Here is an 18,161-nt window from a genome sequence, read left to right as displayed (position 1 = left end):
TATCTTCTAATTTTACTGTTTCTTTTTCTAGCATTAAACTTATATTTTCTCCTATTTTCTTATATCTTCTTCCTAAATTAGAAAATATTATCTTTATTTTTAATCCGTCATAGTTTTCATGTGTTTTTTTCATCTATTGCGTATTCTTCTTTATTCATTTATAAATTGTGTTGTAGTTTATATTCTAAGTTTTTTATTTGTATCTGTAGATATAAAATTATTTTTCTCTGTGCTACTATAGATTTTTTACAAGTTCCTGCAAATATATTACTGTTAAGTCTATTTTGCCTATGTCTTAATTCTTGTCTTTTTGTTATAATTATTTCAATAGGATTTTTTTTATACTCGTTATTCATTGTATTTTTAGAAATTGAATATATTTATATTCTATTTTAGATATATTATCTATCAATTGTTCTAATTTATTATTATTGGTTTTAGTAATGTTGAGTTGTTTGTATTCTGGGTATAATTTGTTTAATTTCCCTTTGATTTTCCTTAATTTTCTAGTAATTTTCTTTTCATCCATAGCTCTGATACCAATTTTTGGGGGTGCGGAATTCATCTGTTCTTATATTAATTTTAGCTAAAGGTTTTATTATAATATTCTTTGGCTAAGGGTTTTAATCTTGATATTTCTTTAATATTATTTATGATGTATTCTAGGTATAACATATCTTGGGTTCTTAGGTACATATATATATTATTCTCCATTAATTGTTCAAGTAGTTTTATATTTTCCATAGCTTCTGTCCAATATTATAAATATTCTTAGTTCATTTTAATCTGAATCTTCTATTTCTAAATCATATATTAAAGAAATATCAAGATTAAAACTCTTAGCCAAAGAATACTATAACAAAAAATTTACTTATATAGTAGAATCAGATGCCAGTGAAAAGAGTTATGGAGGAGTCTTAAAATACATGTATGATAAAGAAGAGATAGAACATCATTGTAGATATTATTCAGGAACATTTACTAATACAGAAATAAAATGGAAAATAAACAGGAAAGAATTATATTCGGTATATAAATGTTTATTATCATTTGAACCATATATTATATATAACAAATTTATTACAAGGACAGATGATACACAAGTGAAATGGTGGCTAACAAGAAAAATACAAGATTCAGTAACTACAAAAGAAATAAGAATATTGGTATTAAATATATTAAATTTTACATTTACTATTGAAGTAATAAAGACTGATAAGAATGTTATTGCAGATTACTTATCAAGACAAAGCTACTCAAACTGTGAAAGAAAATATAATTGAAGAATTACTCGAAGCCATTACTACACTTTGATAAAAGTGGACAGTATGGACAATGAGATACAAAAGCTAAAGACTAATGAAGATAATCTGAAGTCGAAAGCTAGTACAAGTCATCAGCATGACTGTAAAAATGCGGAGCTAAGTCGATCGGAAAACTTTAAAAATCCAGAGTTAAGAGGTGACGTTGGGAAACACCTAAAAACCCATAATGTTTGTTTAAATACAGTTGCAGGTACAAGAAAACCAGTTATTGAAAAAAATAACGAAATACAAATTTAAACCAGTTATTTGAAAAACCATTTACACAAAAAGCAAAAAACTCATTAACCACAGAACCACAAACTTCGACGTATGCAGATAGTCTACAACATGAGAAAAATGTATATAACCATATTACAAGGATATACATCGAAAATATATACAAAATCCAAACTTATTTAAACCTAAATCCCAGATCTACCACTACAAAAGATCCAAACCAAGACTATATAACTCAGAAATTACAAGGATACAACAAGCTAATCGCCCAGCCAAAAACCAATTGTAACCTAGTTAAAACATGTTATAATTATGGATTAATAAGTACTGCATATACCTACGACAGATAAGAACTAAGCGGTATACTAGAATTATACAAAGCATTTATTATATATAAAAAAGTAACCAAAGGGAATTTATTCTATGTGAAATTATATACGGCAACAACAGAGATATTACATGAGGAGATAAAAACCTCCGATTCAAGTTGTAAAGATAGGCCTGACCAAAGATATGATAATACCGAAAGATATTGGAGAACAACCAGAAATATCGAAAATTGAGATACCCAATTTTTATTTCAATAAAAGAATAATTGGTATATCAACTATAATACAAGAATTAGCCAACAATTATTTAAATGGAAATGCTATATGGAGTTACTATTCCAGAGATCAATTAATGATTTATGCCAACTCAAGAGAGCTAAGGAAATCAAATATGGATGAAGTCCAGAAATGGATTATATCTTTATTAAAACCAGAAGAAAGACCTATAACAAGAGCATTAAAGGCATGATTTATTTCGTCAGAGCTATTAACTAGATATTGCAAGCTAATTGGACACAAATACCCTGACCATATATGTTCAAAATGTAATGGAGATGACAATGTGATTCCAGATGTCCAGCTGGAATGATCAAATCAAATAAAGCCTATGAGATAAGAAGATAAAGAAGAAAAGAAAAAGAAGATAGAGACGGAAGACTGAAGAGATAAAAAGATAAGGCAAGGAAGACATATTTGGCTGACAAGGCCAAAAGTAAATAGTATAAAGTGTACAGTACTATGTAAAAAAGTCGTAAAGTAGGCGCATTATTGTAAATTATTAGGGGCATTATTAAGTAGTATAGGATGTGCATTATTGTGCATTATTGTAAAGTAGCTATAGGATAGAATTTCCTTTCTATATAAATGAATGTATATGGAACATAAGAGGCAAGCCTTCAATAAACGAAGCAAACTTTCATAAAAACACTCTCAAATACTCTCAAAATAACTTAAGATATTCATACTTAATAGATAATGGAGCAACCTTCAGATATCATGGATGAGCAAGAGGCAAAGGTATATTGTTTAATAAATATGCAGAACTAATTTCATATATTCCTGAATATCATATATATGATTGAATAAATTTATGTTAGTTATTATGTATTAGAATTATTTGAATCATGATTTCTAGTTTATTAGCACACTGGAAACAGAGAGAAAACTCCTATACTATGCCATCCTAATGTTGAAACCAGTAGGCGAGGAAAGCCGTTAGGGTAGTAAATGCAGTTGAGGCGCTGATAAGGAGGAAGTATCTGCTAAAGTACGATGCTAGTAGTGACAGGAGAACATGATAACAGATAATCTAGCTCATAATGATCTAATATGAATTTAATCAATTATGAATATGATAGGAAGGAATAATTGAAAACAAAAACCTGCATAACAAAGGACATGGCTACATATATGCATGATGAAATGATAAAAAGTTATGAAACTTTAATCTTATATATACTTAAAGATATAAAGATAGTGGAATTAAGAAGAATTATATGAGAAAAAATATTGAATGACGACGAATCAGAAGATATACTAAACCAACAATGGTATGAGATAGACCTACATGATCTATATTCAGACCCCGAAATATATGATTTAGAAATAGAAGATTCAGATTAAAATGAACTACGAATATTTACAATATTGGACAGAAGCTATGGAAAATATAAAACTACTAGAACAATTAATGGAGAATAATTTATATATGTACCTAAGAACCCAAGATATTTTATACCTAGAATACACCATAAATAATATTAAAGAAATATCAAGATTAAAACCCTTAGCCAAAGAATATTATAATAAAACCTTTAGCTAAAATTAATATAAGAACAGATGAATTCCGCACCCCCAAAAATTGGTATCAACCTAATTTCTGTCTCCAAAACTCTTCCTCAAAGTGTAGATACTTGTTATACTCAGCTTGAGCTCTACTAAGTACCTCTCTGTTGACTGTAGAAGGTGTTTGCTCAAACAATTGTTCCTTAACTCTGACAATATCTTCCCTGATGATAAGTTGTTGGAAAATATCACCATAACACTCTCTGCTCCACTTTCTCAAAGCTTGCCTAGTTCTCTTCATCTTCAACTTCAAGTTTACAAAAACATCTGAGGTTCCATCAGCAACCCAATTCTGCTGCACCACCTCTTTGAACTCTTCTTTCTCAGTCCAAAATTTAAGAAATCTGAAAGGTTTATAAAGATGTGGAACTTGTCCACCACAAGTTAATAACATTGGAGCATGATCAGATCCAGACCTGGCAAGAATATCTAATTTTACATTCCCCATTTCTCCCAAAAATAGATTGTTTACAAAGATTTTGTCCAATCTTTTGAAGATACACTCCTCATCAGCCCTACCATTCCACCAGGTGAATGGACTTCCATTTAATCTTATATCAACCAATTCACAAGAATTTGTGCAGAAAGCAAAGTCTTCCACTTCAGAAGGATAAACTGGCAGACCACCTATTTTCTCTTCTGGAGACAAAATTACATTAAAATCACCTCCTACCAACCATGGATATACAATACTCTGATCAATAGAGTAGATCGCATTCCACAATTGTAGTTTTTCATAGGAACTACATTTTGCATATACCAAGGTATTGATCATTTGATGGCCATTATCAAATAGTAATTTCACAGTCAGTTGTTGTTCTGAGTCAGATATTACCTCCACTTGAATATTCTCTTGTACAAATATCCATATCTTCCCATTTACATTATAATTTTTATATGACATGCCCAATCTTCTTTTATATGATTGAATATGCCTTATATCTTGAAAAGGTTCCATAAGAGCCACCACATCAAATTTATGGTGTCTATGCAACATTTGTACTGTGTGGAATGAATGATGAGTTCTCACAGATCTAATATTCCATATCAAAGCTTTGTACATGATTTTAGATTTGTTCTTACAGTCCTCACCGGGTTGACCCTAATAGGTCCTTGAGGTTTAATCTTTCTCTTCTTTGTTATCTCTTATGTTGATAGTCTTGCTTCTATACACACCTCAATGAGGTTATTTTGGTCATCACATTCATCCTGTTCCTCCACCTTAGCCCTCTCCTGTTGTGCAACATTTATTTGATTCTCCTTGTTTACCCATGGATGAGTTACCAATTCATGAAACATTTGCATGGGAAAACTTTGATGTGTGTCAACAAAAAGAATTAACCTTGTATCTGCAGGTGTTGAAAGTGCTCTCTGTTGATTTCCATGTGCCTTATTGGCTTGCTCACAATATGCAAGGGCTAACAATTCTTCTTGTTCAGATATATGGGTCCCATCAACACATTCAATCTGTAAAGGTCTGGGAAATATGTCTCCCTGACTGGTAGCTGATGTCTCCTCCTTTGTCCATTTTACAATTGATTGATATTCACCATTAGGCCTAACATTAACCTCTTTTGTTCTATTCTGCAGATTGGCATATGCTACAATATTCATGTTTTCATCTTCCAGCTTATCTTTATCCATTAATGTATGCTCTTCTATGTCCAGGTTTATATTGCAACTTGTAATGATTGACAACTCCCATGTAGTATATGTTTGTGAATGACTTTTTTGTTCATCTCTGCATTGCATCTCTGTGATTGTTTGCCTGCTAGTTCCCTGATCATGTATGTCCTTTACCTTATAGAAAAAATTACACACCCATCCTTTAGTGCACTCCTGTACTCCTTTATCTGTAATTATTCTCTGCTCTGCTTCAGCATCAATATCAGTATTTTCTTTTGTAAGAGCATTAAAAGGGTTACTAGTAGTAACCTTTTCTTTCTCTATTTTTCTTCGACTACATCAGCTGCGATATTGGTATCCCTTTAAGAAAAGGTAGTAGGGATCCACTGCTTATAAACTTTTCCTTGAACTCTCTGATGTTGTTGTTTAAATACCTCATTGTCATTCCCCTTTTCATCCTCTGTTGGTTCCTTCTTTTTCAATTCTGGGTGTAGAATTTTACACTCTTCCTCATTATGCCCGTGTAATCTGCACTTCTTGCAATATTTAGGTAGCATGTCATATACTTCTCTAATCTTCTCCACTCTGGACGTATTCTTAATAGGATCAGCAACTTCCAATTCCACCAGGTTAGGTAGCTCCCCCAGTAAATCCACCTGGACTTTCACCCTCGCACAACTAGGTCTAGTCTTGTTAATGGTTGCATTATCCAGGTGAATTGGTTTCCCTATAGTTGTCGCTAGTGAAAATAGAGATTCCTTCCCAAAAAATGTAGGCCATAGGTCAGGAAAAGAAATCCATGCCATAGCTTGAGTGGTTTCTTCAGTAACTATGAATTTTTCTTCATATATTAGAGGTCTCATAAGTGATGTAATAGCCATCATATTCACAAAATCTTCAACAAGTTCCAACCTTATTAATACATGCTTGTTTCTCAATAAACCGATCTGGAAGTCTCCTTTAATATGACATTGAGCACGTATCATCTTCCTTAATTCCTCCAATTGTGGCCAGCCAAAAGAGAACTTTCCTATCACCGCATATTGAAGGTTTTCCAATGCATTCATCCTCTTAACTTCATCCTCCGTCCATGTCACACTTGGAACACCATTCTTGAAAGTAGGAATATCGGGGAGCCCACCTGGGCCTTATCATTATTCAGAGAGTTCATATGCAGAAGTTTTAGAAGAGATGCACAGTTGCCTTTATTGGATTTCATCTTTTCTTCGCTAAGCAAATTATGCACGGTAGGCAAATTATTAGGATCAGAAGTAAGTGGGATCGGTTGACGACCACCCATCACCGCCGACTGGCCAACGGCCGCTCCGATCATAGATTCAGATGTAAAAGGTTAGGGTTTGCATGAAAATCGGATCGACCTAAACCTTACAAAAAGAGTAATAGTAACCTTTTATATATATATATATATATATATGAGGATATGTAAAAGCTAATGTGGCACCTCTCATAAAAGGTATTTATCTATTTTCTTTGATAATTTTTTCCTATTTTTTGTGCATAAGAAAAATCGCAGGCCACTAGCCATTGTGTAAACTGTAACTGTTCACATTTATTTCTTATTTAAATTAAAAGGGCATCAAAGATGAAATGTCCCGACCTATCATATTCCAACTACTATAATTTATGTCGCGTATATTCATTGTTAAGGGAAAAACGGTTTCTACATTGAGTTTTCATTGTTACAGAAACCGTCATTTTTTGCATTGAAACTATTCTAAATTCATTATAATTAGACATTCAGAACAGTGAATGACTGTATAATTAAGTTTCAGATTCAAAAACCTCTCATTTTCTGATATTAAATGAAGAAAATTTATGACGTTTTTGTAAATTATATTATAAGATACAGGTGAAAAAGTGAACAGAGCAACGAGCGGTTGGTGTTGTGAACGACCTTCACCAACAAGTGTGTCAGAGCATCTATTTTTCAGTTTTGTCGGACTTTGTTTGATTAACTTCCATTATAGGAATCCAATGAAGAAATTATCCGAGTAAGACTATTATTTTTCAAGATGGTGAATACATATTTGAAAGTATTGTCGATTTTATTTATTCGACTAAAAGTGCGGAATTGTGTTTGAATATATCATCTATGTTTGGTATCTAATGGTTCTCTCCAAATTTAATTTGCGCAGGAAATTTCAAATATATATATTTCAGTTAGAATAGTGTGTGACTGTATTTGTGGTAAGGTAATTGAACTGCAATGAAAAAATTTAAGTGTTCACTGCTCAATACTCTATGTGTAATTGAAATTGTGTCAAGATGTGTGTGTCTGTCAAGAATATAGATGTTATTGACGTGTGTATACAAATGCGACTTGTGTTGTGTGTTTAAGATGACAATTTGATTAACTATTTTTGTTTCTTTTTTTTTTCTTTAATTCTCTTAGTTAAAATTGTGTGAGACTAGATTTGTTATTGCTGTGTTCTTATTCTTTAATTAATATAAAAATATTACTAACTAATTATTTTTGGATGGTAAACATACAAGAAAATCTAAAAAAATCAAACAGATAGCCTAAATTAAGTGTTACTAAAATGGATGTAATGACACTTGTCTATTCCAATCAAGACAAGTCAGTCTCAACGCAACGAAAATGAAAGAAATGTGGAAACAAATAAAATAAGAACAAGATAAAGCAGAAAACTTATTCATTCTATTAAGACTCTAAAACCTGATTGTCACGTGTACAAACCTCTAATACAAAAATGTGGAATTGAAATAATTACAAGCCTGAGTTGTTTCTTAAATAGAACAAAGCATAAAGAAAAGGAAAAAGAGGGTCCGTCGGGAGTAATCACGCTAACCCAAACTCAGAACCTACACAAGTGTAGAAGCAAGGAGTGAGTACCAACAACACGGTACCCGACAAGCAACCCCATAAACAAGACATCTAGCTAGAAATTGAATACCCTTTTCAGTCCAACCGAACCTCCTCAAACTACAACATGCACAAAAATTAACCCAACCTAACATTTCTACAATACACGGCCCACAAGGCTCAACATTCACAGTCCAATAGTCATAATACAACAACCAATACGAATCAAGTAGATTATTCACACGAAATAATTGCAGCAATCACAATTAACAAGTAAGTCACACATAAGCATCAAAATCTATCAAATCACAATAATCAATCTCTTGTAGGAACCATTTCCCATTGGCTTTATATAAAATCACTAGTCGGCGCCATTTTCCATTGGATTTATATCAATTCACTAGACGGAATCATTTCCCATCGGCTTTATATCAATACACTAGACGACAATTACCTCAATATCACACACACTTGTCGAAAAAGACCTTAGCATAATAGCACTAGTCGATAATGACCTCAACATCATAAACACCTGCTGGAAATGACCTTGGCATCATAACCATCATATGTCTGTGTTCAACAATCAATACACATAAACAATAACACACCACATGGAAGAGACAACAATACATGCAACTCAAGTCCACATTCATGCTATCAAGCAGTTCATCAATCAATCAATAAGGGTTACAACAAGGAAATTCACATCATCATGATCATCACTTAGCCATTTCATCTCAACCCCTTTTTATCCATTAAAAATTATCAATTGGACAATTAACCCTTCCCCTTATCTCCATTACTATCACCACACAAACAACAAAGGATACACAAATTCTACTAGAATACAAGATTTAGGAGATCACTTGCCTTAAATCAATAAGTTAATCACTCCAAGAGTTGAGTCTTCCCCTTCTGATCAATGTCCAAAGTCACACAATCTATAACAATCAAGTATTCACAATGAATTTTCGGAAACAACAATATCCATCTCAATTTCTTTTTAAAATAGGTCAAACAACTCAAAACCCAATTCCAAAAAAGGTTTGAATCTGAAATTTAATATTTTAAAATGATACTCAAGAATTTAGGAACTCATTGGTGAAAACCATTTCAAAAAAGGACTTAAAATCTGTTCACAATCTTCATTTTAGTTTAGAACATGAGTTCTTGAAAAACAATGTCATTTACCAATCAAAATCTAAATTTTGATTTTCAAATCCATAAATAATCAAAGAGAAATGAAGTTATAGGGTCATAAAAGCTTACCCAAATGATTTTGCACAAGAAATTCTTTCATAAATCGCCTTCAAAGGTAGTCCAAGCTCAAAAATGAAAAATGGGGCTTAAACCCCAAAAATAGCAGGTCAAAACCCCTCTCTGATGTCGCTTTTGCGACCATAGGTTCACTTAAGCGAACCGCACAAAATTTGGGGCCATCACAATCGCAAACTAGACCTTTACTAACACAAAGGTTGCGAAAGCGGAGGTCCTTCGCAAACGCGTAGGTCAACAAGAGTTAACCCTTTCGCGAAACTCAATCGAACCTCGCTAACGTGAGGCTCGCACAAGTGAGATGTCTCTCGCGACCACGAGGCGCACCAAAACACAAACATCAGTAAACTCAGCAATCTCCCAAAACATCAAAAAGACCCTCGAGATTCATTCGGAATCCCATACACACAAACCACATATGCAAATCAATTATGCTCGACGTTCCAATCTCAATGGAATCGTCGAAATACAAATATGATATCTCTTTGACCCGACATCTCTGAAAATTACAAGAAACTAACTCAACGCCTAAAAAGGCTAAAACAAGCTCGAAACCTATTTAAAATCAACCAAGTCCTCAAATAGGCCTAAAATCATCCCCCAAATCTAACGGAACTCTCAAAATTCCGATCCGAGCATCCGAACCTCATAATATTGTCCAAAGTCAACCAAAGACAAAATTTCCACAATTCAAAATTTAGAACCTCAAATCCTCAAAAAGACTCTAAACCTGAAACCGACAACTCTAACAAATCAAATTCCACATTCCAGGACTAACGAAATCGATTGAATTCCATTTCGACACTCGAAACTCCAAAAGACACCGGAAACCACTTTCTTCACACTTTAGCCTTTCAAACTCAAAACTTGCTGAATTCTCAACTGTAAACTCAAAGTTTGAAACCAACTTTCAAAACTCAATCATTAAAGACTCGGGGTCGCTATCGAGAGGCGCAAATGGTAAATTCATGGAACTTTTAAAAAATGACAGATCGAGTCATTACAGGGATTGAAACCTCGATGTTTCAAAAATATTCTGCCCAGGTCTCAAATGCTCATTGCGATCGCGACCTAGAGCCACGCGATCGCGATGAGTAAGACAGTCAACTCATTTAAGTTGACCATCGCGATCGCAACAAGACCCACGAGATTACGATGCACCTCAAATTGATGCTACGCGATCGTGATGAGGGAGTCTCGCGATGACCAAAATAGTCATGCACCTGAACCAGAAACCAATAAAAATAACCGAACTCAAAATAATCATAAGGACCCTTTGAATTCGTTCAGAACCTCGTACATACAAACTATATATGCAAATCAATTATACTCAGCGTTCATCACTCAATAGAACTGTCAAAATACGAGTACATTGTCTCTTTGACCCGACATCCGTGAAAATCACAAGAAGTTAAGACAATGCTTAAATGACTAAAACAAGCTCGGGACCTATCAAAAATCAACCAAGACCTCAGTTGGGCCTAATATCATCCCCCAAATTCAATAGAACTCTCGAAATTTTGATCTGAGCATTCGAACCCCAAATGTTAACCAAAGTCAACCCAAAGTCTAAATTTTCATAATTTCACAACTTAGGACCTCAGATCTTCAAAAGGACTCTGATTTGAAGCCCACAACTGTCACAATCCAGATTGCACAATTCGGGATTGATGGAATCGACGAAATTCTATTCCGACCCTCAAAACTCTAAAAGACAATGAAAATCACTTTCTTAACAATATTAACCTTTCAAACTCAAAACTTTGAACTTTAAACTCAAAGTTTGAAACTAACTTTCAAAACTCAATTATAAAAGACTTGGAGTCGATATCGGGAGGGATAAAATGGTAAATTCATAAAATTTTCTAAAACTAACCGACCGGATCATTACAAATAAATTAAATTACTGACGAATTTAATTCAATGATTAATTTCTTTTAGAGCACTGCTTAACTTATTTCATGTCTCGGATTCAAAAATCCACTTGCAAGGTTTGACACAATGAAAACTTATAAGTTTCTCAAAAAGACATATTATCAATTTCTATCGAGACATGAATTTCATCAACTAATTTATTATTTCACCGATATATATTATCATCATCAAACCTACCAGGCATATTGATCCATATGATAATCTCACATTCTAATAAATCAAAACAAGTAATTAATACATACAAATCATAAACATTTATGTAAATTCTCCATGTTAAGATTACATATATTAATCAATAAATTAAATTACTGACGAATTTAATTCAATGATTAATTTCCTTTAGAGCATTGCTTAACTTATTTTATGTGTTGGATTCAAAAATTCACTTGCAAGGTTTGACACGATGAAAACTTATAAGCTTCTCAAAAAGACATATCATCAATCTCTATATCGAGACATGAATTCCATCAACTAACTTATTATTTCACCAATATATATTATCATCATCAAATCTACCAGGCATATTGACCCACGTCAGAATCTCACCTTTTAATAAATCAAAACAATAATTAATATATACAAATCATGATATTTATATCAGGATTAAGAATACAAGTACATTTAATAGTTTAGAGAATATGCTTTTGTAAGTCAGTCTAAAGCGGTTATCTCTACTCGGTCACATTCAATACATATAAAATGCACTAGCACAAGAAGTTGGAACTATATCGTTCCCATAATCAAGATAAATTATACATAATCTTGTGCTACAATCGTACCGATGACATGTCCAATTTCCATCTTAATTAGATTGTGAACAAAAAAAACTTTATACTTGTAAGAACCAATGATTTAATCCTCTGTATATAAGCTAAAACTTTATACACTAAACCATCTACTATATAAGTAAACAGACACCATAAACGATTATATGATCTATTAAATTTTTATTAAAACTGAATAAATAATTATTCTATAATAGATACTATATCTAAACATATGGTTAATAATATAGATCCCAACAAATTAACCATAGTTAAATATTGAAAGTTATGTATAAACACATACCCATGCATTTATTGATTTAATATAAATACTAATGTGAGTTAATTTTATTATCAAAACTTGATTTTAGGAAAGCAAAAAAAAGTGACCTAATTTGTGGTGAAAGCAATAGGAATTATCCCTAATAAAAAAAAATTAAAAAGAAGACGTGAAAATGAATTTCAATGTGCAATAATTGAAGAAAATGAAGGTTGGCCAAAAATACAGTCGTAAGTTTCACAGATTTCCTCTTCACTGTTGATGATTACAACTTTGCACTTAAAGCGTTACCTACTTAAAGTAATATATCAACAGTATAAATATATATTTTCACACTATTAAGCTAATTAAAGTATATTTATAGGTAATTAAAATGTGAAATTCGATATCTCAAAACCGCTTAGGGTAGGATGTTTGTTAGATAGTTTTACGTTATCTGACATATTCTTTTATACTATTAGGGGTAATTTTACTCATAGTATTAGTACTCTTGTAGTTGTTTGCCATTTGAGTTCATTTTTTATCAGTGGTTTCTTTTATGCTTCGATTATCGTTTCATCTATAATGACTATTGTTTAGAATAATTTGTCAAATTACGTTATCTATAATATTTGACTCATTTCAATTACTTTCTTTCTCTATAGTGCTTTGTAGTACTTTGTTTTCTTGAGCCGAGGATCTATCGGAAACAGTCTCTCTAACTCTAAAGTAATGGTAAAGTTTGTATACATTATCCCCTCCCCAAATCCCACTTCGTGAGATACTCTACATATATTGTTGTTATCATTTATAATAGTTGAAGATGACCACACTAATAGGGATGTTTACACCATCATTAGTGTAAAACTATAACTCTTATTAGAACAAATAAATAAAACCTGCCAAAGAAAACTGACATTTTACCTAGGAGTCCAAAACTACCCCTTAAGCAAACCTTGAATAGTAAATTAGTCTATAATTATTTAATCATATGAGCATGAAGAATAAGCACCTTAAAAACAAACAAAATTAGAATAATGGAAAATGAATGTAATTTTCCAAGAAAACTTCGTTATGATATTAGTATGTCAAAAAGAACAAGAAAAACAGCGAAAGAAGAAGACGTTGTGGTTGAAAGTGTGGAGTATCATGATGAAGAATTGATGAATAATTCAGATGAGAAGAAGAGTTTAAAGCAATTGATTGAAGGTAGAAGGACTTCTTTGGGACACCATTTTACAGAAGAAGAAAGACAAGTTCAAATAGTTGTAAAACAGGCAGAGAATAATGGTGTTAAATTCAAGGAAATGGTTAGTCGTTATGCTAAAGTTTTAAGCCATATGATTAAGCTTAAGAGAAAGAAGCCTGCAGGTTACATATTGAAGATGCAAGTACATACTAATAAATAATCTTGATCATCCATGTTTTACTATCTATTCATTCAACTCTTTTCTATTTTCATTTAAGGAAAAGAATGGTTATATATGCAAATGTAGTCGAACCCAATAGATTTTATTTAAACATGTATTTGTGTTTATTAAATATGATGGATCATCAGTGAATGCGCCAACATCTCCAAGAAGTCGAAATGAGATGTTCAAACTTTTTGAAAGTTTCGATAGAGTAAATAGATAAATTTCAAAATATTAATATGGAAAAATAATTGTCCATTGTCAAAAAATAACGAATGTGATTTAGAGATGATGATTGCATCGTGAGGGAGTGATAAGAAAGAAGAAAAACAGAGTTGCTAGAAATTCTGGCTTGCTATGTCTGATGCTAGCTGCCTCTATTTTTGTCTACTATGGTATTATTTGAATCCGCTTGTGCAAAGTTATAGGTCCGCTACTGAAACATGGCTGTCAGGTGATAACAGAAGTCTTTCTAACCAATACAATTCATGTGAGCTAGATTAACTTGAATATAGCAGTAGCTTTACAAGATCAAAAAAGGAATCTCGGTTTGCAAACAGTTTGTTGATACAGAAAAGTAACATCTGATAAAAAGGAATTTGACATCGTACACAAGTTTCATGTGTGGCCAATCTAGGGCCATTTATACTTATAGGTATGTTGAAAGTTACATTAAAACAACGAGCTTAACATATAGTAGTTAATTAAACATATTGCATAATTACGTAACTACTAAACAAAACATTTAACATTGCTAGCTCTTCTCATGGAAAAACTAACATACTACTGTAAATTGGTATCCCTTGTCTATGGAGTCTCCAAAGAGAAAAGATAAGTGCCACCTTTAGGGAGGTGGAGTAGGCAGGACGACAGAACTTTTTAAATTCCATAGAACGTCCTTCTTCACCAGAGTGCACGACAGCATGAGATTTAATCACGTCCAAACTGTCTTGGATTTTCCATATTTGAATATGTCACAAAACCTGCTAGAGCTAAAAAGAGTGAACTTACAACAGGAACGTCTGACATCGAGTAGCCACAAGGACTAACTAGAAGAACAACACCACAAACATCAGATAAATCGCCAAGGACAATGACAAATTCAACAGAGGAGAAGGATCAAATAAACCTATACAAGAAGGAGAAGGATCAAATATACATTTTTTAATCCCATCGAATGTTTCAGTATCATATGCGAAGACCAAAGAGAAGGATATGTCCCAAATTTCAACTTCATACTTCATACTTCATTGGAAGTAAAAATGAATCACATTTGGTTCCTGAACTTGTAATTGATCGTACATTATTAAACTTATGATGAAATGTACGCAGACCTTAACACAAGTAAAAATGAATCACATTTCTTATTCCAGTACTTTTTGTCACTTGCCCACTTTTTCCATGATCTTTCTATTTAATCCCTCAAAAGGAAATTTTAAATGGAGCAAACCAAAATAGCTAACCTCCTAAAATTCTATCGTCTTACTTATTTCAAGGATGTAACAGAATGGAGAATAACTTGGATCTTATTCCATTACGTAAGATGTATAAATACAAATACAATGAGCTCTAATTAAGGAAACTAAATAAGGAAGGAATCAAAAGATATTCTATCATATCCCTACATACTGCTAGAGATTCTATCATATCCCTACATATTTGTTAAGCTATGTTCACTACACCTAAAGGTGTCTACAATCATTTTGTAACACTCCCCCTCAAGTTGGAGCATAGATATTAATCATGCCCAACTTGTTACAAAGATAATCAATTCGAGTTTCATTCAACGCCTCTGTGAATAAATCACCTAGTTGCTCTCATGTCTTCACGTAGCCAGTGGAAATCAGGCTTTTTTTAATCTTCTTACGAATAAAATGTCAGTCAACCTCAATATGTTTATTCTTTCATGATACACCAGATTCAAGGCAATATGGAGCGCAACTTGATTATCACACCAGAGTTTTGCTGGTATATGATGCTTCAACCCAATTTCTGTTAAAAGATGATGTATCCACATGATCTCACATGTAGACTGCGACATAGCTTTGTACTCATATTCTGCACTAGATCGAGATACAACATTTTTCTTCCTACTCCTCCATGATACCAGGTTCCCTCCAACAAAGACACAATAACCTATAGTCGATCTTCTATCAATTTTCGATCCAGCCCAATTGACATCTACAAAACACTCAATACGAGTATGGTCGTGATTTCGATACAGTATGCCAAGTCCAGGAGCTCCTTTCAAGTAACATAGAATTTGTTCTAAAGTTGCCTAATGTTTGACCGTAGGCGCGGACATGAACTGGCTAACAACACTTACTACAAAAGCAATATCAAGATGAGTCACAATAAGGTAGTTTAATTTTCCAACTAACCTTATGTATCAAAAGGATCGTCATCATCTGTCATAAGATGCATATTGGGAACCATTGGAGCACTGCAGGGTTTGGCTGCCATTTTTCTAGTTTCTGCAAGTAGGTCAAGAATATATTTTCTTTGAGACAAAAGAACTCCCTTCTTGTTTCTATTTACTTCTACTCCCAAAAAGTATTTCAATTGGCCTAAGTCCTTCGTATCAAACCTAGTATGCAGGAAAGACTTGAGGGAAGAGATCTCTACATAATCACTTCATGTGATAACAATGTCATCAACATACACAACAAGGAGAATAATGCCCATTGTTGAGTGGCGGTAGAATACTGAGTGATCACATTTGCTGATTTTTAAACCAAAATCCTGAACTACCTTACTAAACTTGCCAAACCAAGCCCGAGGACTCTACTTCAAGCCATCCAAGGACTTTTTCAAGTGACAGACTTTCCCATACCCTCTCTGAGCAACAAATTCAGGTGGTTGCTCTATATATACTTCCTCTAGAAGATCACCATGAAGGAACACATTTTTAATATACAACTGATATAAAGGCCAATTCGTAGAGGCAGCTAAAGAAATGAACAAGCGAACAGAAGTTGTCACGACCCAAAGTACACCTTAGATGTAACATGGCGTATAAGACCCCCAGAGGCCCTACATAATCCACTTAGCATACATCATACAAGATAATAGAAAACCAAAAGATTTTTAAGAGTATCAATTCATATAAAAGAGTTTGACAAAAGTGGCGGAAGTCTAACATAAGTCTCAAAGTCATCTATTACATCATAAGGAAAGTGATTGGGACGTAACCTGTACATCACAGACGTGAAAGCAATAAAAGAATATCGATCCTCAAAATATGAGGACTCACCAATCTTCAATATGTATATGGGATCACTAGCCACGGGTATGTGGATGGGAAGCGTTGGACCCTACATTAGTGAAACAATGTAGGCACAAGTATGCATTAGTACATGGAATGTACTAAGTATGATAGCAATGCATAAGAGTTATGAAATCACGCTAAAAAGGACTTTATATGACATGCAATGACCAAGCTAAATCATAAAATAATATGTTAGAATACATAAGTATAAATCATGGTCAATGCAAGCTAAATATCTTTAAAGCACATTTGAGATACTTCTAGAAGTAACCTTAGTTCATTATTGTGGGAGATTTGCCATTAACTGACATAGACCATATGAGCTATAACATGGAATCCGGAGTCTATCCCACACCGAAATGAGATTTCCTTACTTTCCAAGGTGAGAACCATAAACTTCTAGCTTAGGTGGATCCACTAGCTAATGTCTATCTAAGACAAACCTATAGTGGTACATAGTTAAGGGATAGAGAGATTGCTACTAAAAACTCGGCCTTATCTACGGGAGAGCTTCCATCTCAATATCCTCTCGGTGCTATGTATAAATCCCACGAAATAGTCATTAGTCATATTCATCTTATTATCCATGGAAAGGCACAATCAAGTAGCCAGTCCAAACTAGAGTTCATTAGACTAGCTGCTAAATCTGGATTCAAAGTTTAGTTGAGAAAACCTTTCAACCCTATGAATCCTTCATGTGAGAAATTCCTTTCACATTCATGTTTTGAGTAGTATGTGAGAAATCTTTTCACAACAACAATAACATCGATGCTTCACTCTCAAAGCAACCTTAAATCATTTATGTCAATTTCATAAAGAGCATACATATATTAATAAATTCTTCTTTCATAGTTCAAAAACCTCATCATATAATCATAGTCTAGAAATCGTGGGTCATCATGGGTTCATGGGAACTCAACTTAAAAACATGTAATTATCTCAATTCATGCATAAAAAGACATAAAACAATCAATTGGATCATAATTGAAAGGAACCATGATATTGAATAAAACCCTAATTTAAATTGGAGATTCTATCTTGTAAAATTTGAGAATTTAGGAA

The 18,161-nt window shown here is 33.0% G+C and overlaps 1 protein-coding gene and 1 long non-coding RNA gene across 3 annotated transcripts in view; both read left to right on the top strand.

Moving 5' to 3' along the window:
• LOC107060390 (uncharacterized) overlaps positions 1-7,701 on the top strand; it is an 18,162-nt gene extending 10,461 nt beyond the window's left edge. Inside the window, exons 3-6 of one of the 2 annotated variants that reach the window (XR_001473336.1) lie at positions 5,071-5,216; positions 5,306-5,363; positions 7,212-7,353; positions 7,498-7,701. This is a non-coding gene — a long non-coding RNA (uncharacterized lncRNA). Of the gene's footprint in view, positions 1-5,070; positions 5,217-5,305; positions 5,364-7,205; positions 7,354-7,497 lie in introns of both variants that reach the window. The other variant, XR_001473338.1, reaches the window with a different exon arrangement.
• Positions 7,702-13,456: 5,755 nt separating this feature from the next.
• On the top strand, positions 13,457-13,989 carry LOC102579472 (uncharacterized). Its single transcript, XM_006338800.2, has one exon. The coding sequence runs from the start codon at positions 13,457-13,459 to the stop codon at positions 13,826-13,828; it is 372 nt and encodes a 123-aa protein (XP_006338862.1). The 3' UTR covers positions 13,829-13,989.
• The last annotated feature ends 4,172 nt before the right edge of the window (positions 13,990-18,161 follow it).

This window comes from Solanum tuberosum, unplaced genomic scaffold, assembly GCF_000226075.1.
Source record: "Solanum tuberosum cultivar DM 1-3 516 R44 unplaced genomic scaffold, SolTub_3.0 scf00005, whole genome shotgun sequence".
NCBI lineage: Eukaryota > Viridiplantae > Streptophyta > Magnoliopsida > Solanales > Solanaceae > Solanum > Solanum tuberosum.
Note: the sequence above shows the minus strand (reverse complement) of the source record. Positions and strands in the feature narration are given on the sequence as shown.